The 23,258-nt window shown below is 36.4% G+C and overlaps 1 protein-coding gene across 12 annotated transcripts in view; it reads right to left on the bottom strand.

Annotated features, from left to right (window-relative positions):
• Window positions 1-23,258, bottom strand: part of REPS1 (RALBP1 associated Eps domain containing 1) — a 62,927-nt gene that overhangs the window by 26,904 nt on the left and 12,765 nt on the right. For 10 of the 12 annotated variants that reach the window (XM_061471711.1, XM_061471719.1, XM_061471718.1 and 7 more), the window contains 4 exons: window positions 19,827-19,950; window positions 15,384-15,580; window positions 5,360-5,513; window positions 230-357 (listed from right to left, as the gene is read on the bottom strand). In XM_061471711.1, the coding sequence (XP_061327695.1) occupies window positions 230-357; window positions 5,360-5,513; window positions 15,384-15,580; window positions 19,827-19,950 (603 nt within the window). Of the gene's footprint in view, window positions 1-229; window positions 358-5,359; window positions 5,514-9,511; window positions 9,643-15,383; window positions 15,581-19,826; window positions 19,951-23,258 lie in introns of those variants that run through there. The other 2 variants (XM_061471715.1, XM_061471723.1) reach the window with 2 other exon arrangements.

The following is a 23,258-nucleotide window of genomic DNA, read 5'->3' as shown; positions in this document are numbered from 1 at the left end:
ACACAAATGTTTTAAAGTTGTAATTGCTGATGGCTTTTTAATGGGCTTTAAGTTAACCATTCCAAATTAAGTCAACTCAATGAGTATCTGTTGGGTAAACAGCACTGAACAGACTACAGCACAGATACACAGTAAACATCTGCAATGAAGATTATTTAAAAAAAAAAGAAAAAATAAATTGTAACATCAATCTGAATGAAGCAAATCAAATACCAATAAAGTGTCACACCTGGACAGAAGCAGGATGCATGGCTAAAAGAGCACTGGTTGGTGGGGTATCTGCAAAACTGACCCAGTTTTCTTGATGGGGTGGTGGTGAATGGCCAGACCATATGGGATCACTAGAAGTAGATGAGCCTGAAAGTAGAAGAAACATTTCTTTTTCAAAAGACAATCTTGAAAACTGAGTAAGAATTATGGATACGGAAAGCAGTCAAAAAAAAAATCAAATAAAAACAAAAAAAAACACAAAAACAAAAACAACAACAAAAAAAAATCCTGAAACACAAGCTCCTGTCAGGGAAATATACACTTGTAGAATCATGAAAGAAATGAAATGCAAATTGCACCAACAAAACAAGGTTCACCTCCTGTCAACTACCTCCTGTAGATTTTTACATTGTCAGCTTGAATCTTCACTAAAAAGACGTAAGTGAGGAATAACCTTATAGCACCATGCGTAAAATGTAAATGGATTTTTACCCACTTAATAGGTTTTGAATGAGTTAATACTAAACATTTTCATTTAGTTGAAATGTGAGCAACACTTGTATGGACAAAGATCTATTTAAAAGTGGCACAAGATACTAGCATGCAACTTTTTTTCCTAAATGATTTCTAGACTAACTTAACTCAGTTGCTTGAAAACAGGCCAAGAATAATAAAGGGCATCCACAGAGAGTGCTGACATCTGCTCTGCATTAACTATCTGGAACACAATAACTGAGATTCACCCAGTGCCTTGTTACAATCTACTTCTGAAATACTGCCTATGTTCAATGTCTTAATATTAAAATAACCATGAAGTAACTACAGAAAGATTTGGCCACCCACTGCTCTACGTAGAAACCTCTCAGAATTCTCTTAACTTGCAGTTGCAAATTAAAAATGTAAGAAACTTGGATCAGAGGGAAAACTAACCATCTAGAACAAGTCTAGAAGAATCCCAGGACACCATTCTACTCCATGACTCTTAAAAGAAATGCTGAATTCCTTAAACCTAAACAGCAGTTGTGCAACTGATCACTTTACCCTTTTCGTAAAATTAAATGCTTTCTCTAGGTATTTGCTAAATAAAGTCATACTTTGATAAGAATTTCTGCCTCATACATAGAAGCAGATTTCCCTTTAAAAGGCAGGCAACTTGCTGTGAGTTTCTTTAAGCCCTCCACACAAGCCACAAACAAGAAATATGAAAATGGCAATTTTAATACTGCTACTACAATCTAAATTGAAGCAATAAATATGAAGAATTTATTGTCAAGATACTGACAAAGCATATTGCTATGAAATTTCCATCTAGACAGAGATAATCTATTTATGAAACTGATGAATATCAACAATTTCAGGTTGTACACTAGTAGTACACAAACTGCAGTAACCAGAGTGAAGGAAATCAGTGAAGCACACTGAGGGTTAACATCTAAAGGGACAGTAACATGGTTAGCATCCAAAATTGCTATTTAATATCAGTATGATATCGCAGTATGCAATTACCCCTTCATTCCATAAATGACCTTTTTCCTAGGAAAGAGTAACAAGAGAGTAATGTGAGAAATGCTTAGTACTGGTTTATCTTTGCTCTTCTACACACAATAGCCATAATTGTGCATAACACATTTATCTTGCATTACGGAAAGTAAAAATTGAGATTTCCAGGGGGAGAACCACTTTTTGAAGGAGGAGGTAAGTAAAATGTACAAAATTGAGAGGTTACACTATTTCTGAATTTCATAAAAATGTAAGATTAATAAAGCATGGGGTTTTGGTGTGTTGTTTGGTTGGTTGATTTTTAATGAGCTTTACTAGCCACTATTAAATATTCTGTTTGTTCTCAAATTCATCTTCCACTTCTGCAAGTTCTTGATGTGGCCTGAAGCTTCCAGTGACTTTATCCAAAATTGCCAAGAATAAAGGCAATGAGTTTGACAATGCTTTTTACCTCAAGGTTCAGTAGCTCACCCAACTCTAAAGCACTAGAAAGAAGCATGCAGAAAAGCTCAGTCTCTGCCTGGTCTCTTTCTGCATAGAACTAACACACAGTAAGATTCAAACACATCCTTTCCATCTCTCCTACAGACATGCCACACAAATTTTACTTTTAATACAATGGCTCTCCCCTTCTCTGTCCCTCAGACACAGACATTATTCTCACTGACCTTATAGATCTTTACTTCCCCCAGCAACTTGTCTTAGAACAGTTCAATTTGTATCCCACTTAGCACAGCACGTCTTCCAAAGTGGTACTTTGACAGTAACAAATGCAGTAGCACCAAACTGTCATACCTTCAAAATACAAGTATTACAAGAACTGTTTCCTTTCTCTCCTGCTCAAAACCTCATTTTCTTCACAAACTACAAAACCAGACTGGGGAAGGTGGAATAATACCGGGTTTCAGAGAAGACCTGGAACAATCTCTGTATTCTTATTTTATGATTTGTAACCCAATGAAGAAACAACCGTCAACACTCTCCATGCATTTTCATCAGTAAGAACACCATTAACAGCACTTTGAATGGAGAGAAGACATCAGATTTTTTTACTAGTTTTAACCATTATTTGGGTACTACCAACATAAACGTTCTGCTCTGCTTCCAGTACAAACAGTCCACAAGGTAATAAAAAATATCTTATAGTCCCTATTCACACATGCTATTCAACTATCATTTGAAGCAGGGAAGGGGTTCATTCTCTCAAATTTGTCACCATCAGCATCCTTCTAGCAGCTGAAGCTGGACTGCAAAATGAGCTGGAAAGGTAAAAGTATGAAGTGTATTTTTCCTCTCTTGTAACTATAGGAACAGGAGGCTCTCATCTCATACGCAGTTGTTTCCCACAAGAGGTTCAGTCATCCATGGTGTTTTTCTCTGAAGACTGATCCAGACCAGAGATGCAAGCCAGAACTGGGACATCTACTTATGAAGCATCACTAACACTATCCTAACTGAATACTGCACAACAGTGTCAAAAAAATTTGTGAAATCCAAATTCTTTTGCTCTGTTGAAATAAGAACAGAGTTTTCTTCCCCAAGCAACTGAGGGCTACAGCTGTAAGTTATGCTTAAGACTTCAGATGCAAGATTTTTAAAAACAACAATTAGGCCATTATTTAATAATTACAGCTCAATTTGATACAGAAAGCACTATTTAATCTTGTTCATGATGGGAGTATGATGATGCAGTGGAGTGTCTTTACTACGGCTAAGTCAGAATCTTCCCATTTAAACAAGATCTTCCCCCTAAAAGTTTTTAAATTTATCTTTCTGGTTTAAGGCAACATGCTACTCATTATTAGACCCATCAAACATTTTCACACTTGAGGTTCCATGCTTTCAGTTGATAACCCCAATACCCTCAAACAATGTTTTCACATAACACGATATAAAAGCTGAGACCTGGGTTCTTATTTTTCTTGGATCACAAGTGAAATGGCACAGTCCTGCCTTAAAATCCTACTGAAATAAAATCATGTACTTGCAAATTATCCAATTTTTCAAGAACATCTCGCACTGGAATCAAGATGAGCTTGCAGTGCTGATTTTAAGAAAACTAACCAACAGTCTATCTGGTTCTACCTGAATGTCAGATATTTTTCTACAAAATACTGTCCTTAAAAAGTAGGCTCAAGAGAGGGAAAAAGAATGACAAACTATCTACACAAACTGAAATTCAAAGGAATAATTAATCCTCTGCAGTGCGAAAGAATCAAGATGACAATTTTTTGTGCAATTAATGTATGAAAATCCATTCTATCTTTCACATTGGCAGAACAGACAGTATCTCCAAATTGCTTTAAACACACTATGGATGTGTTTCAGCATGGAATATTAAATTAGAGAATATTGAGCTAGTTCAGAAATGTTTTCAGACTGCTACTGAAAAATTTATCCATTAGACATCACAGGGAAACCACTGACAAACACGGCATTACAACTTTATTTTTAAGAGTACTATATTGAACTCTTCAACAGTAGGAATAGTTTGCATACTTTCCTGGAGTCCTTGACTTCGGAAGTTAGAAAAGCTTCACAAGTGGAAATCAGCTACCAGACAAACTTGTATTTCAGCTTACAAGAAAAGTAAATCAACTAAACTGTGCAAGAAAAGTCAAGAAACTGACAAAAAAATCACAGTGCCTGTACTGAACCTTTAGAAGTGACTAATTGTTTTTGTCTAAATTGACTGGTACTTACTAGCAAACAACATCTGGGGCACTGACAAAAATCTCTGCATACCACCCACTTCTAAAATAGTGTTTTATTTCCTTATCCAACTGACTCTAAGAACAGAATCCCTGGTCCTCCATAGATGCTTATAACTAAAGAATGACTACAGAATAAAGTGAAAGGTAACAGCCCAACTTTGAAATATCGTAACTGAAATAAACCAATCAACCACAGTTTAATCTGAAACTACAGCCTATAAAGTGCATCATATTATTCAGCAGTATCAAAGACAGCACACGAATTAGAATTGCTCTGCTAAATTTATTAATATTCTATCAGATACTAGAAAACACAATAGAACTTATTGAAATATGAGATATTAAGGGGGGAAAGCTTTTTAAATCTGAGCACAGCAATATAATAGGGAGAGTCTTCCATGTTAAATGAAGAACACCAAAGGATGAAAAGTTTTACTGAAATAAGTGGTTCTACTTTGACAGACAGGAGATACAGTAACTTATGTTTACATAAACTTTAAAGAAAGCAAAAAAAGTTAAAAGAATTAGTTGTTCTGACAATTCATCTAATTTACCAGAAACATTAATCCAAACAAACAATGAATTATCTGCTGCTTTCCCTTGAGCTTCCCATGTTTTCAGCTGTACTGACAGTTCCTGCACAATCTCACTAAGATATAAGGTCTCTATTGGAAAACTTTCCACTGGGAAGCTTTCATACTCTCTTCCTCCACTTCCAAATTCAAGCATTTCCCATACCACACTAAGAAATGGATCCACCATATACACAAGCTCAGATTCCACAGTGTTGCTGTCAATGTGAACATTTGAATCTGCAAGAAACTTTCCAGGATTGGAAAATACAAAGATTAACTGCTCTAAACTCATTTAATGTATTTTTTCAATACATATTTGACTTTGGGTTACAGCTGAAGTATAACATAAGACATTTATACCTGGTTGTGCTTCACTAAATGGAGCCCAAAAAGGCCCAGGTCCAGCAAGAGGTCGTTCATTATTCCCTCCGCTGGGATGGCGGTTGTGCTTCCTCCATGTATGTGGAGAGGCTGGTGGGGATTGCTGTGGTGAAACAACTGGAGATGTGGACTCCTAATAAAACAAAGGAACCTTTTCAGTTTTTACTAAACAACTAAATACATTTCTATCTAAAACCTTTATTTCAGTTAAAGCCTCATTTTAGAAAGTGTAAATTTTAGTACTTATTAAAATAAGCAAAAAGGAGAAGTCAGGTACAGTATGACTGCACATGTCCACTTCAAACAACATCATCTAATATATTTTTAAAAATACATAATATATTTTCAACTTGGCATCCTTAAGACAACAGCAATGCTGAGTTAAATTACTTAGCTACAAAGCAAACTAGGTTATAAGGCTCCCTTTCACTTGAGATAAAAGTTACATTTGAAACCAGGTCTCAAAAGAGTTACTCTAAGTCACTGTACAACTTACTATCATACCTAATTATTATCAAATGATTCACAATCAGTTACTTTCATTTAAAAAAAATGAACCAGAATTAAACATTGGCAGGAAAAAAAAATAAAATCACTAGACAGGCCACGTTTTTTTAATATGCAAAAACACAGATGTAATTTTTTCAAAGAATGATGCCTTTTGAAAAGTATATCACTCTTTTTGTTAAAGAATGATATACTTTTCAAAGTATATCTAGGATATACTTCTCTGCTGTACAAATTACAAGGTAACTTTGCCCTGGTGTTAAGGCTCAAGTTTCAATTTAATCCCATATTGTACTAGATTCTCCCTGAAGAGGCAGGAAAAGAATTACACATGCAATTTCTATGTGGAATCAGTTCTCATGAGACATTCAGGTTATCAGATTATTCCATTTCAAATAAAATACAAAGGAAAAAAATCTCTGTTTCACAAAGTAAAATATTTAAATAGTAGAAAGTCATTTACTCCCTGTATCTAGATGTTTTGAAATTGCTGTCTTGCCAGATCTCCTAATCTGAATTTAACCGTATTAGTGGAAAAAAGTACAAGAAAAAAAGCAAAACATGAATTCCTAGTTTCCTGAAAAGTAAAAACAAAGCTAAAAATCTCAACATCTGTTTCAGCAGCAGACAAAAAAAAAAAAAAAAAGGTAGCCTATGTTAACAACTGTTAACATATGATCAAGCAGTAATAGCCAGACTGAGCGAAGGCTTCCACATGATTACCAAAACTGAACTGGTTTTCTCTGCTGAATATTCAAAGGCCATTTTGCTTTTCAATCAATATTACATTGGCAAAAGTCTAAAAGACAATGAGAAAGTGTCCTAAACAAGCTTTTCTCCAAGCAAGGTACATACTAAAACTACACACATCCTAATAAAAAAAAGTTTAAGGCCATGATAAGTGGTTACTTCCTAACATTTTGATGTAAACTTAAACCTTTAATCCCCTCTGATTTTTGTGTTTCTTGGTTGATTTGGCAACAGGTGTTTTTTGAAAGTTCTGATCATTGAGTCATATTTCCTTAAATAAGTACCTAGGCCACAGGATTTTGAACTTTCCATTCAAAGCACTTAAATGATGCCCATATGTATTGGCAAAGAGTATTACAAAGCAGCTGTGTGCAGTACTAACTCACTTCAATTGTTAATTTAGGGACCAATTGAATGCCCAAAGTCACTGTTTTTTCACAGTACCTCACCAGTTCAAGACATTTTTGTTGCAGCTACATGCCTTTCTGAAACTTGCCTGAAGACTCTTCCTCTTAGAATCTTACTCGGTAAGACACTTATGGTAGATGTCAGTACATTGTTGCCATTACAGGTACATGGGGGCAGGAAGGGAAGGAGTCAGGGTGTTCAAAGTGTCACTTTCAGGCTGGCAGCTAAAACCGAGGTTGGATTATTACTCCATCTAGCACAGTACAACAGGTGCTAGAAGAACTTGATGATGCATCACTGAAATCAATTACAAGCTTCCTCTTCCACTGGCTTTTATACAAACCATTTTTATCAAACAAGATTTGAAAGATGTTTGAATTTTTAGACAAAATATTGTGAGTAAACCTAGGGAAAGCTATACTCGGTCACTGACACTATCCATTTACTCCAGTACACTTACTCTGGTAAGTCAGATGGTCCAGAAAGACATAGAAGAACACCTGAGGCAGATAAACAAACAATAGTCTATCTAAAGGAAACCACTCGCTACTTCTAGTAATGTGAACATTAAAACTCTTGACACATAGTCCTGATGAAGCAGCCCTGCCCTAATGAAGCTGACAACTGCATCTATTAGTAAACCTCCACCTAGTATTTGGCCTTATACTTAAGGCATAGGAAGAAATAGGAAGAAACTGTATGATCTTCAACTTGAATTCTTATATATATTTACATGTCATGCATGTGATTCTGTAAAGCATACAATAATGATAATCAGATCATGAGAAGTACAGGCATAATAAATAATTAACTTTGTTTTCATTGTTCCAGTCAACATTCTATCAGAATCCTAAACCTTTACAGATTTCCCACAATTGATTTGGAGCTTCAGCTTAGACTCCACTATACAGCAAAAGCATACCACCAACTTTGACATCAAAAAAGCTTCTGGGAGAGGGCCAAACCACATCTTCACCTTTACCACCACTGACACCCCACAGTCATGAAAAAATTTAAACCAAATTTAGATGGCATTACTGTGGCACTGTCTTTTCGTTGCACAATCCTGGTCACTCCTACAAACCACTCACGGCATTCACTGATTTAGCTTACTGGAAGCTAAAGAGAGCTTAATTTTTGTTTTGTTTTCTTTTTTTTTTTAAGTATGTCTATATGTATTTATATATACCCCCCCAAATATATGCCTATGAAAACTGAAAAGACTGGGGAGGAGGCAGGACTGTAGAAACATTAACTCTCACTCAAAAGCAGTCATGGTAAAACACAATGAGTAAAGATTTATTGAGACTGCAATTACACACAGGGTCATTTACCCCTTGTCCATAGGTGATCAACTAAGCATCTGCCTTTGCAGGGGTAAGAAGCTGTCATTTTCATATACTAGAAAACATGGTTTGTTGTACAAAGTTTCCACTTCAATTTTCCACTCAGCTTCACACTTCAGTAAACAGAGGCAGTATGTTCATTAGAACCACTCCTGTTCAGCTGCAACACACAGTCATGAACTGAGTGCTTTGAGAGCACATGCTGCAGCTGAGGAAGTAGGGTTGTTCAGTTTCATCTGTCCAATCTATTAATAAAAGAAACTAATCATGACAGCCTGAAATATCCAGGATCAGATTTTTCTGAGAGTATTAGGCTCAGAATCTAACTTAACTGCTCTCCAAAATCTTAACATGTAAGAACTACTACAGTTTGCCTAATTTGTGTTACTGATAACGCAATGACTTTGAATTTCACCAATTTTAACAGAAGTTACCTAATCCCTTTGGGAACTTTGACAATTTTACTCACCATCTGCATACTGCAGTTGATGCATAATTAATTAGATCAGCCTTTATTAAAATCTTATTTTGATAAAGTGTTTTAGCACTTTAAATTTGAAACACTAGCTGTTTTTTTTCTCCAAACCAACCTCAATAGAATTCACAGCAATTGCCAATATTCTGGTTTTTACTATTTTAAGACATTCATTCCTCCTCTTTAAATTGTTCTTGAAAGCAGATCTAAACAAAAGCATGTTGATGTAAATAGTTAATAAGTACTTAACATTTTCATGTTAAATCAAACTGAGAACATTCTTCTCAATAACTCAGAAAAAAAAGGTTGCAACTAACACGCAAAAATTAAGTAATCCATCTTAATTTTTGAAAAATCATGGTTTAAAAAAGTTGTAAAAAAGCATGGGTTTTGTCAAACTGGAATTACCAAACCAAGACACTATGAAGGACTTGGAAGTTGGACTTTTTGGACTGACAAGCAGTTAAAAAAATAGCTTTTAATTAAAAAGGTTACATAATACATGGCTTTAAAAGTATCACCTTAGTGAAGGTAAGTCAAACAAACTGGTGTAAGGCAACAAAATACTGTGCTAAAGCAACTCTGGAGGGATCTCAACCTCAAAAGGGCATTGCAAGCATACATGAGTGAAATGAGATTATAAACCTTTTCCTGGATCTCACACCTCAGGCCAGAAGAAAGCCTCCTAAGGAGAATTCCAGAGACAATGTAGCCAGACATGGTATCCGAAGGGTAGCTCTAATGATGTGGTGATCCAGGTCCTGATACCACACAGCCTGCATAAGAGTCAGGGAACAGATCCATCATGAAGAAGCATTATGCTGGAGCTGGTAACTGCATTGCAGAACCCATGTTTTTGCAATCAACTAGCATTCACACTGAAGAACAAAATAGTCCAAGGTTCGATGTGAACTTCTCCACATGCAGCACTACACATTTTTAGAGAAGGGTGCATTTTTAGGGAGGGGTGCAATTACAAACTTCTCAGTCTGACTTCAACAGTTTGAAGGTTTTAGACTAGGTTTGGAAGAAAATAGTAATTAAAACCAGCAACAAATGGAAAAGGGATCAATCACAGAATGGGAAATTTTACTTAAATTTGCTGATACTATTTTTGTGATTTTTCTAGACAAAGTATCTGCACTACATTTAACCTCTACCTCAGCATACTTCAGTGAGGTGCCATAGAAGATAATTTCAATGATGTGGAGATTAATACAAGAACCTAAGATGCAAAAGAACTGGCTACAGAAGGAGGGAAGTAGAATTGTAAGAGAATGGGAACTATGGGTCTGAAAGGAAATTTCTAATAATGCTGCTGAATAACTGGTTTGGGGAATGACCTAATTTGGTACTTTAGGTAACTGATTATGCACACTAAATAGCATGCTGATGAATTTTGACAACTGTAAGGAGGCAAATGGATGGGCTCCTTTCAGGACATAGGTAATAGTTAACTACAGAGTTTAAAATATAAAATACAGTTTCTTGCATAGTTGAAATTAGTACCAGACTGCGTAATAAGACTCAAACAGCTGAAAATAGAAGACTGGATGCATAGGTCAACTATCAAGCCACTATATCATATATGGCAGATTTGCTTTACTCACTGCTGCTAAAGTATATGAGGTAAGATGTCAAGCAGAAGTACAGAAATACTATTTTGTAGAGTACTAATACTGGTGACATCTGCCCTGGGTTCAGCAGTAGCAGTCATTTTTCTCCTTCTTGGTAGCTGGTGCAGTGCTGTGTTTTGACTTTCAGCTTGGGAACAGAGCTGATAACAATGATGTTTTGGTTTGGCCAAGGACTTTGTGAGCCTCATGCTCTGCCAGGGAGGAGAGGAAGCCAGGAGGAAGCAGAGACAGGACACCTGACCCAAGCTAGCCAAAGAGGTATTCCATACCACAGCACATCATGCCCAGGATGTAACTGAGAGTTACCCGGAAGGGCTGGGGGACTGCAGGAGGAGGTATTGGTCAGTGCTTGGTCAGGCTGGGGGGGTGAGTTATCGGTTGGCTGGTGGTGAGGTGTTGTATTCTCTTCCCTTGTTATTTACTTTATTATCATTGGTGGTAGCAGTAGTGATTTGTGTTATGCCTTAGTTACTAAACTGTTCTTATCTCAACCCCTGTGAGTTGCATTGATTCTCCTCTCTGTCCCTCTGGGAGCAGTGGGAGGGAAAGAAAGTGGGGGGGGGAGTGAGTGAACGAGCTGTCTGACTGGGTTTAAACCATGACAACATCTCATTTGTAACAATAAATACAAATCCAGTAAAATATTTTCAGTAAGAACAAATTCAAATTGGATCAAAGGCACAGAAGTATTTATAGGGATTACTGGTAACTACTTTATGAAACAAAACTGAGGTGCTAGATTTAATCAAGCAAAACAAAGCTAAGGGGTAATACAATGGCTTTCTACTAAATACTAGTGGTGCTCTGCAGCAAATACTAAGTACAGAGTTGTTAAAAGAATAGGTTTTACCTTGTCTGAGTAAAGTTAAGTGAGAATTCCCACCACATTCCTACTAATGCTCTGCAACACTTCTCCCCAACATAGCCAGTGTGGATAAAAGGTTGTGATTTCAAGACAAACCCCTGATTTTTTAAAAACTCATTATCTAATACAATTTATCATGATAATAGAGGGTTAGACTCAATAAAACAAGAGGTCTTTTCCAGTTCTGTGGTCCTAAACAATTTATTTAATGCCAGGTATCTTTTGCCTAGAATTACCTGTTCAATCTGCAAAACAGAACTGAACAAAAATGGACTACTGGCAAAACCTTAAAGTCACACAATTCACAGAATTAAAAAAGCTGAAATGGTCAAATTTTGACTGCTACAGGTGCCAAATTTGAAATGTCCCCTCCTAAGGCTGCACCGATACAGCAATAAATTAATACAGAGTGCCACTATTAAGTGTTAATGCACACATAGGTAGATGAACACCTTCAGATTTACCTTTTATGTTCACCTGGATGTAGCACAGTTCAGCCTACAACTATCTGCCAGATACACATTTTTCAGCTGTTACAGCCTCAACATCTATTGAAACTAGCTGTCCACTTTTCCCAGAAAATGGAGGTAAGCCAGTAAGTATCCTAAAGCAGTACCTAATCAACACCTAGATCACACTCAAAGACACTGGAAAAAGTATTTGCCTTTTCACTCTAACAACAAAACAAAAAACATCCAAAGGCAGTATCTAACAGACAGACATTGAGACTGTTTATTGCTTTTGAAAGTATCATGTAAAACAGAAAATACCTTCAAATCCCAATATTGCTGCTTCTGCTAAGAAACTGTTTTAGATACATTTGTCTTATGCCTTCAAAAAACACCCAAAACAAACAGAATAAAAACACCACCAAAAAAAAAACACCAAAACCCAAAAAAGATTCCATCTACAATAACAGCTCCTAATTCTACTAAAGGATTTCTTCCTAAAAAGCACAAGAACTCAACAGAATCTAGATTCTTAAGACTGGCCTAAGTTAGCATAGCTGCTACTATCAAAGTATAGAAGTATTTATATACACTATGGTTAATATACCTATGCCAACATGTCACATAGTCAGCAAAAGTGTTCAAATCTACTTAGCCTCTATTATTTGGGAGAAAGAAATTATGTCAGTAGGGAAAAAGAAAAAAAAATTTAAAAAAATGGATCTTCTCCCAGCGTTTTATCTCACTGGGACACGTGGTCACCGTGTCACCTGCTAAGTGAAGGCATCTTTCATTATTTGGCTTGACTCCTAGAATCAGTTCTGCAGCTTCCACGACACCTGGGCATGACTTCAGTCATCTTCTATTAACACTAACAATATAAAAAAGACAAACTTCTGGCCAGTGCTGTATTTACGTAGTACATAGCCATTATGAACTAAAAATGCCTCCACAGAAATGGACAGAGACAGAAAAAGGAACTTAGCCCATGCTTACTTTTAAAGATGACCTCATTTATAGCTAGCTACTCTTTGGAAACACAACCTGATTGACATTTACCAACAAACTGCCTCCAAGTGAAGCTCATTGAGAGGAGCTGACAAAATAACGCATTGATGAAGAAACAGTATTAGCTAGGATATTTCAGTAGACAATACTCTAAGCACAATTCTTTTACATAAATTATAAGATACTAACATATGCATGACATCTCACTAATACAAAAGTTGCATATGAATGAAAGCAGTTTTTAAAGACAAAGATTGAGATATCTTATGATTTCATACAAACAATATTTCAGCCAGAGTATTTTATGAAATCAATATATTCTGAAGTGCCAGAAATATCATCAAGCCAGTAAACAGTTTACGAAAAGCAAAAGCAAAACCAAAGAAATTCACTAATGGAATATCTAACAGGCTACTTGACATATCCAAGCTTAATTTTTACACTTAAACTCCTGTTCTTTCTGAACAGTCATCCCTAGGAAAATGACATGCAGTAATTTACTTCTTAGTCTTTGGCTCTGCTCATCCTCATCATTGAGAGAGGTGGCATATAATGAGAATTCACTGTCTTAACTTCTTCCTAGATTTTATAAATTTCAGTGATATCTGTAGGTAAAGACAACTGGATCAGCAATTTATACAAACACATGTATAAAAGCTGTATCCACCTTTTGGAAAATAACCCAATTAGTGGTATTTATGTGGTTAAGCAAGAAACCTGGATTCAGTCCCCTTCTCAGCTTGTTTGTAACACAGTGTCCAAATCTATACATATTAGACTGGATGGATTCATTATACGATTAGAAATAGAGAATCAGCCACAGAAAATGAAGCTTACAATAGGGCGCAAAATCAGACAATATGTCCCTGATGTTCTAGACCATGAATATAACTTAAAACTGCCGGACCCAATGCTGTGTTGTCCATTATGTTTGCTCCAAGTCTGTTTTCTGGGCCAGATATCTCGAAGAACTTACAGAGTATTTTTTTTCTGATGATCTTATAGAGACGTGTGTGAAAGAGACACCACGCCGCTTCTGTCAGACAAGATGAAGAAATGAAATTTGGATGCTTATGTATCTTTGTGAATATGTGTCTTCTTTATCCAGAAACTGAAGAACTCAAACACCATAGGTGTTTGTTTTTTTTTTTGGTTTTTTTTTTACTTTAAAGTTACACCGATTTGATACAGATTCCTGTATCAAATTGTAGCTGTTCACTAAACAAACTCAGCACCATGAGGGAAGCATACAAAACACCATTTCGACCACAGTAAAACTCCATCAACAGATCAAGAAGATCTGCACTTGTTGATTCTTCCTGAAGCACTTGGGAGGTCCCTCAAACACACCTACCCAAAATCAGATGACAAGCTATTTTCAGAAATACTGCCAGCCCTCCTTTTGTTATAGTCCCCATCTCCAGTTTCTGAGAAAGGAAGTATCAGTCAAACACTAATCATGGATTGCCTCTGCTAATTTGCTTTTTCTTTATATTGGATCAGTGTTGGGCTATTCTCAGAGAGATTAATAAACATCTATGAGCTATTCCTTGAGTCCCAGAGAGATTAAGGTATGCTTGCAAGTTTCTCAATTCTTTACAAAATAAGCTCAAAAGACAGTATACCATGGGGAAGAAAAGTCATTCAGTTACACACACAGACACATATACTAAGCAGTATTTAGTATTTGTATTCAGTATTCTAGCTTGTAGAAAAGACAGTAAGAAAAGATTTACCCATAGAGAGAGTGTAAAGACTATAAACCCCAAGGAATTATGAGGAGGCACAGAGCTATAAGCCTTCAGTTTTCATTTACTCAGCTGAAGAATAAAAAACCAGCGAGCAAAAGGAAATCAGTTTTCTCATCACTAGAACACAGTATAAAGCTATGTGAAAACTTGTCTGTTATTTCTGATTCTCATTATTTCTACTTAATGGTTAAATAGCTGAACAACAAAACGTACAGCAGAGAAAAGTAACTGAGTTTTTTAAAAAAAAAATCTCTAAAGTATTTCAGATTTAAAAGTACTGGAGCATGTTGAAGGACTAGAAAACCAGTCTTCAAAGGCATTCAGTACTGCTGTTCTAATCACCAGGAAGCCAATGTGATCTAATAAACAAGACATCAGTATTTTAATGAACACAATTTGATATTTGCTATATCTTAGATAGCATGTTGAAGGACTAGGAAACCAGTCTTCAAAGGCATTCAGTACTGCTGTTCCAATCACCAGGAAGCCAATGTGATCTAATAAACAAGAAATCGATATCTTAATGATTACAATTTGATATTTGCTATATCTTAGATATTATTTTTCTTTTCTGTCTCAATTCTGTCCATTACCACCAGTACTTTAATCGTAGATTATAAGATTTCAGAAAAAAAAAGTCTCCTACATGGAAGTATTTCAGAAGCATGTGGTCTTCACATGTAATATATATCAGTATGATGTAAGAAACTACTTCGAAAGCAATAAAGCTTAGAAGCCCTACCAAATTTACACCTATGCAGCGAAGTAGTGATTACGAGTCCTGTTTAATCGTTTAAGTTAACTTACCTGTTGATCAGTTGATGTACGTTGCTGAATTGCATCATGGCTCACAGAGCCTTTTTTGACTTGTATCCTGCCAGGTGGAGGAGGAATCACACCTGAATATGAAGCTGAGTTATCAGCATCTGAAGGATACAAGGCTGCATGCCTTGATTCTTGTTCATTCTTTGTCATAACAAATCTGGGAAGAGGGAGGTCCTTTACTGTTAAAAAAAAAAAAACAACAAAACAGAGCAGGCCATTTACTATGCAGAAGTATGATGCTTGAAAATAAAAATGCAGTTCTGTTTTGTAGTTAAAATTTCATACATGCCTCGATTAATTAAAACACTGAAACTGCTGCTATACCTGTGCCAACATCTGCCAGCTGGGAAAAAACAAATATTCTTTCTGCGTAATGTTCCATGATTCTGTTACTCAAGTTCTGGTGTTTGGTATACAGAGGACTTCACATAGTTCTGTAAGTGTAGCAATACAACTCTGCATTAAATGCAGTAGTAATCAAATAATTTGCATTTAGCTCATTTTTTCTTAGTTTTGCCAACATTTAATTATTGAAGTGTTATTTTCAAGATTTATCTACCATTTCTAGCACATATATAAAATTAGAGAGTCTTCATACAGCAAAACAAATGCTAAAAGACGACAGTATATTCAACATCTTGCAGTGATCTGATGCCAGGTTTATACTCACAACAGATACCGCAAACACTGCAAGTTTGCTCTGTGTTGCTTAAACATATCAGTGTACATCTTTCTACAATAGAAGCTAAATTAGTTTTTTTACTGGGATACTTTGTCAGAAACACCTATAAAGCAAATTTTCTAAAAAATATTAGGAGGTCCTTAGCTTTATGTACCATGGTTCAGAGTAGCCTGATATAAAAATGAGTCTATATAAGTCTTTAATTTTTCACTGTAAGATTCCTATGATTTCTATGAATCCCAGTCACAATTTTCTTACTGGTCCACCATGAATAAGAAATAAATTGTAAATTTGCTGCACAGCTTACTTGGAAATTATTTTTCCAACACAAAACAAATTTACAAGCATGGCTCAAGTTTTATTTCTCCTGCTGACTGCTTACATCAATTAGTTCTGGTATTCAAAATGAGTCAAGTCAAAAAATACCAACTCTATTCAGATTTGAGATGAAATTGCATCCAGTTTATTACACCAAAATTAAACATTAAACCGATTTGTATTTGAAGAGTGTAATTTGAATTCATAGCATTCAACAACTATGTATCCATAAACATCTTTATGTATGCAGCATTAAAGAACAACGCTCCAGTAAGAGCATAAATTCTTCATTTAAGCCTCTGTCACTAAGCACAACTCAACATGATAAACGGGGAAGGAGCAAGCAACACAGCCTCTTTACTACGTTTGTGGCTATCCATCATGTGGAAACATTGTTAAAGCAATTCCCGATGCCTTCCTCATTCCTAGATGCCAATTTTCACATCAGTATTGTACCCCCTGTTACACTAGGGAAGTTACTCGCTTAGCTAGAGTGAACTACAGCCAAACAGTGAAAAATTCATTGCATACAAAAGTGAAAATTTGTATGCTCACAAACCAGGGGATAAATCATAACACTAGAACACCCAACTGGCAATCTATGCAATTCCATGCAAATCTATGCAACCAGTTGTTCTAACACAAGGCTTTGGCGTAAGTTATCTAGCACCAATTCACAAAATACTACAGAAGGCTCAGAAGGAACACAAATTACTTTACAGTCTTCTTTAAAAACAAGACAAGGACAAAACTAGATAGGTTTGTCTTGCTGTACTAAGTTTCTACATCACCGATTGAAATTTGCTATTTTTACCTCTACTGTCTTTTCCCCATACAGCAGAAAAACCTCATTTCAACACCACAACACCTATTAACATTCAGAAATCCCTCAATTATAAATGCAACAGAATGATTGATACTGTTATGAACAGAATATTGATACTGAATAAATTAAGAAGTTCTCTGTACTTTTTATGCTCACATCCTTTTTAATTTTCTCCACCAAAAACGGCACTCCATACTTAGAAAATAGACATTAATTTCTCAACTTCCCAGAAGGAAAATTTTCTGGGACAGCAAAGGAACAACAGATTTAGAGGCTTGTAGCAGAATAATTAAACTAGTATTTCTACTACACTGCACATCTGAGTAATCAAAAAAGTACTTAGTTAACCAAGAATCAACTGGATGACACTTGTGTTGGATGGACTTAGTACTCAAAATTTGACTGCAGTCTGCACTCAGCAACTCACATTCCTGTCTACTGAAGAGACACATGGTGAACCAAAGAGCAAGAGAAAGAAGAGAAGGGCAGAGAAAATAGATGACAGAGGGAACAACAGTAAAAAACAAATCATGGAATAAAACATGCATAGAATGCAGAGTTAAAAAGTAGATGTCCCAAAATACAAGCTTTAACTAATTGTAACTGGTTTACTTTGAAAAAAGAAGGAATGTACGATTTAGCTTGGTATGGATCTAACAGTTCCTCTTCCAGACTTTGTGGAGATGGACTGCGGGCAGAATCCAGCTGGCCAGCCTGCTGAGCTGGTTTTCAAAGGAAGTTAACACAAGATCAGAATCATTTTACAACTCTTCAGGCTGCTCTATTTTAGCTATATAGTAGCTGCCACAACACGTGAATCATCCTAGAAGCCGGAACTTCATAGACAGGACTGGAACCATTGCAACCAAGGCAACAGACAACCAAACCTAAAAACAGGGCAAAAATAAATGTTCTGACAACTGTACTTTATGTATTTAGTAGGTTTGGAACCAGTTACAGAAAATTATTCCTAGAAGTCCAGAAACCATTACAACTATTTCTAGTATTATTATGAATCAAGAAAACATATTAAATCATAAAAGTTCCAATGGCTGCTAATTTTACAGCAACATATTTTATAGTTTAGAATTAATTCCTTCCTTCAAGTTTCTTCTGATTTTTTTTTTTTTTTGTAAATACAAAAGCTCCTTCCAGTTAAGGTATCTTGCATTAAAATAAACTGTACAAAAAAATCTGAGAAAAGCTACATACACAGATTTTAGTCTTTGACTTCTCCAATGGGCATTTGACGAGAAATCCCACACTTGCTATATAAAGTCCCAATTCTATCAGATATTAAGAGTTGAAGGACCCTTTCCAACTTTCTGATTCGAGGGCATTCTGCTACAACTTGCTGAAAAATGATGAAGCACTCATCAGAAAAAAGGTTCATAAACACAGGGTGGGTTATGAACAGAAAGGAACTTGAATACTAGCAAAACATTGACCGAAGCCATGCACTTCTCAAAAAAAATAAAAAAAAACACTCACAAAAGCAGCACATACTGTTTGTAAAAACCTCAAATAAACATAACTGTAAAAGTATACATGATTATTCTCTTCGGTTTTTTATAGTTTTGTCAAATACTTCAGCCCTACTGGATTGCTTTTAACAATCCTTAACTACTGTTTAATTTAGATGCTTTAAACAAAAAACTCCTAAGCTTTCTTTTAATTACTACCATATATCAATTCTATCATAACATGTTTTCTACAGACATAAAATCTACAAGGGAAGTCACCTCAATGCAAAGCTGTGCTCTTAAGATATTTTTCAGCTCTGAGTCGTGTACTATGCTGCAAAAAGCTACAGAGGCTTAAAACTCAGTACTTCATCTTCCCAAGTCTCTTTTCATCTTACAGAGCAGTACTGACATGGATCTGTTTATGTCACTCTGAAGGCTACAGTAGAGCCTCATATCAAAGCTCTTTCTGCTGTTCTGAACCATCTTCCTAAAGCCTTTCTCCTGTTCCTATTTCATTAACCCAACCACAGCTGACCTTTGAAAAGCAGGATAACAGGTGTTTTGGCTGATAACAGACTTCAAAGATCTCTTACTGATAAGGTTTTTCAATAGAAAAAAAACAAAAAAAACCTTAAGCCACCAGTCTTCATATCTGTGCTAAGAAAGGAGAAAACTGTCAAGCCAAGAGTGGAGGAATATGACTTCAGAAAAATGACCTTTCATTTGTTGCAATCAAGGCTTCATAAGCTTAGCAACTACAAAAGCCTGCAAATGCTACATCATTCTTTTCCTTGCAATTCACATTAGTCCCATTAGTACTTTATTCAGCAGCACACAAGTTCTCACATTAGTAATCTACAGAATGAACTTGTATCTACATAATGGTCAGTAGTAGCTGCTCACTTACCCCATAATGAGCAATACTTTTACTGAGTAAGAGTAAGGTATTTCACATCATTTTTTGCACAGTAAGAATACACTCCCTCATAGTCTCTCCACAGTATCTTTTTAAGTCAGAAATGTGTATAAAAAGATATACCCCACTAATTTACAAAGTCACTCTACAAGAAGTATAGAGCCAAGTGTAATAATGCTGCTCAGCAACTACATTTCCCCTCAGTCCTGTGATTTACCTGTATTTAAGCTTTCCACTCTTAGAGGGAGACCAGACTGGGCCACAGCAACAAGTTTCAAAGCAATGTAAAATTGACTTCTTCCAAAATAGCCAAGTCTTGTTGCACCACACTGCTCCATGATCTGAAATAAAACACAGATACTTGTACAAAGAAACTTAAAACACAAAGTGCTCTACAGAGGTTATTTCATATACCAGCATCCCCTGCATTAAATGTTATAAAACCAGCTTCCTAATCTTTCAGTAACAACTTCACATGCAATCTTTAAATATGTGACATGAGTCAGAGTATGCAATTCCTCACAACCAGAAGTACCAAGGCTAAAACTTTTTTTTCACCTGGGCTTTAGATGTTTTGCAGAGTTGATGTGAGAGACAGAAAGAGAATAACTGGAGTCATGTTCCTTAAAAATAAAACCCAAACAACACAAACAAATCACCCAGGCAACAAGAACCCCAAATCACCAAGAACACAAAACCAACATCCCCTGTCTCTATTAGCTAGTTAGCTAGTAATTAGCTAGGCAATAGCAGCTACATTGCCTTAGCAACTGCAACAACAAAGGAACAGCACAACATTTTTAGTATTATATTGTCAGATTCGATTGAAAAACACAAAATGAAGACTTCTAAATAACTCTCAGACAAAACTGAAGAGTGTGTTGGTGACCAAGTCAGAGAAACGGTCTGCCTCCAAATTTCTCCCAAATATTTCAATAATGAGGCTAGAATTTATAACAAGTTAAAAAGTCAGACAATTGTGAATGATACCTTCTAGCCATTTCTGATGTAGGCTTGGTATAGCTCAACTTCAAACTTATAAAACAAACCAATAAAGAATTCATAAAAACAGAAAGAAGTATCCATGTATACATGCATGGAATTAAGCACTGGAGGAGAAAGCAGAACTTCAGGTTCTCCAAACAATGCTACAGACTGTTTCATTTAAGAAATACAACAAAGAAGCAGTGGTGTATTATTCCTCTTTTCTTCCCCAGTGTTCTAGATAATGGAAAGGTGGTTCAGTCTTCTATTGCGAGTTGTGAAAAACTCTCGTCCATGCAGAGAGCAGCTGTGTATTCTAACATACTGCCTGCACATCCCTCCATACTATAGACCTGCAAACTTGCTGAGCATGCATCCTTCTATGTGCCAGATCACCAATAAGATATTAAGCACAACACATCCTACATCAGACTCTCCAAGTGAAATGATTGTCTTTTTACCTATCCAGCAGTCTGATTTAGACTGTATCTTCCAAATGGGACACAAGGATGCTCTTGGACAATCATGGTGAAAGGGTTGTTGAAGTCAAGGAAGACATCACTGCTTTTCTCTCCTCAACCATAGTTCAACTCTTTCCAGCACACCAGACAATGTTTGACAAGTACCCTCGGTAAATCCATGCCTGCTTACCCTTATTACTGTTTTGCCTGTTATATGACTAGAAATGTCTTCCAAGCACTTGTTCCACAATTTACCAGGGACCAAAGTGCAGCTGACCAGCCTGTAGTTTCCCAGATCAAGTTCCTGCCCTTCTGGAAGACAGCTGCAGCATGTCTTTCTCCAGTCACTGAGGTCCACCCCTGATCTCCACAACTATTCAAAGAGAAAGCTGGTTTGCAATGACACTAGCTATCTCTCTCTGCCCTCAGAAACATCCCATCTAATCCCACGAACTTGATATTCCTCAAGAGATCCATAATTTTCTTGTAGTACTACTCATTTCTTTCCTCCTTCAACCCATCTCCAGGCACAAAGGCCCATGAGACCCGTCTGTGAAGATCAATGCAGAGAGGGCACTGAGAATATGTTCATGGACACTAATTTCTCTCCCTACCCTTCCCACCAGAGCTCGGTCGTAAGGTCCCTCTTTGACAAACCTGGTCTCTTGATACATCTGCTTATTTTCCTAACTACTGGGATGTACTGTTACTGGGTTTAGAGAAAGCTGTCCTGAAAGACTTCCCAGCTTTCAAAGGAAACAGTTCTGAAGAGCAGAAGAGCCCTGCTTGCAGACATGTTCCAACTGAAAAAGCCAACTACATGTTCATGTAGCAGCAACTGAACCACATGATCCACGAGAAGTTACATCTGTATGCTTCAGCACTGCTGAAACAGGAAATAGGCTTCAGTAACTCCATACAATCAAACAGATGGGTTTATTAACTATAGCTGAGCTAGATATGGCTCAACAAAAAGCTGCTTGCATGTTTCCATACCATGTACCAGGACTCTAGGACCTCATGAACACAAACTGTTGTATAAGCTATCATAGGAAGGTGTGAGAAGTTGACAAACACTTAGTCCTACAGAAATCCCAAGAGGATCAGACAGTCTAGGGCTACATGGAGCTTGAATCCTGCAGGACAGAAGCTAGTTGAGCTAAATCATTTGGCTATGTGTGCATTATACTTCCCACAGTGTCCTACAGCACCTGTCTTATTTGTATTTTCCAATTACAGTATTTCTGTAGCATGGTACCTGGACAGAAGGCAGGGGATAACAGAGCATTTTCTAATGTTCATTAACTAAAAGAAAATAATTCAGTATAGTTGAATATGCTAGTTTCAACAGGTTGGTTGGACTACAAAAAGTGCCACGAAGTAAGGAGTGACAGTGTAAATTGACAGGTGACAATTCAAACAGTCAAAAACTTTGAGGCATCAACATCTAAAATAAACTGCCTGTACCCTTCCTAATGCCAAAAATAATAATGCTAAGTTTAAATAACTTACAGAACTAAAGCAGTGAAGATCCAAGAGACACCTAGCAATGTAAACCGGTGCAACAGGAAGAACAATTCATTTTTTAAAGCACTGTATCCTGGAAGATTAATGAATGTCCACATACTTTTCTACACCCAACACAGAAAAAGCCTGTGGATCCAGCAACCTAGCACTGACAGATGAATAACTGGTCAGATTCTGGGAAAGTTTCTTACGAAAGCAAGCAGTGATCTACAGAACCATTAGGCAGTAATAGCTTTGGGTAATTTCAAAGCCAGTGCTAGACTAGAAATTATGTCTTTTTGAGCTAGTCAGTATTGCCAGATTGACAGAAACTTCAGTTAAAAACTGAATCAATAATTAAGCTAGCATGGCAGGTAAGCATTAGAAAGGAAAGACAAGCATGGATTCAAACTTAGTAGATGTAAATGTAGAAAATACACCAGATGTAAGTATCAAGAAAAGAAAAAAAGCTAAGAATACAAAAAAAGCCCACTAACCAACAAAAAATAATGTCCTTCTGCTACTGAACAAGTAGCTGTAAGATCCACCCACAGACAGCTAAAGGAGTCCTCTATTTCCAACACAGAATATAACCCAATCAGGAACATGAGTGAAGGCTGAGCAAAATTATTAAATGCAAACAGCTTGTGGAGACTCCCCTGCTGACTGACAGCATGCTTGAGCATACTCAAACTAGT

This window comes from Pezoporus flaviventris, unplaced genomic scaffold (assembly GCF_033815535.1).
Source record: "Pezoporus flaviventris isolate CSIRO_AGI_PZ_B2104156 unplaced genomic scaffold, CSIRO_AGI_Pfla_v1 ptg000066l, whole genome shotgun sequence".
Lineage (NCBI taxonomy): Eukaryota > Metazoa > Chordata > Aves > Psittaciformes > Psittacidae > Pezoporus > Pezoporus flaviventris.
Note: the sequence above shows the minus strand (reverse complement) of the source record. Positions and strands in the feature narration are given on the sequence as shown.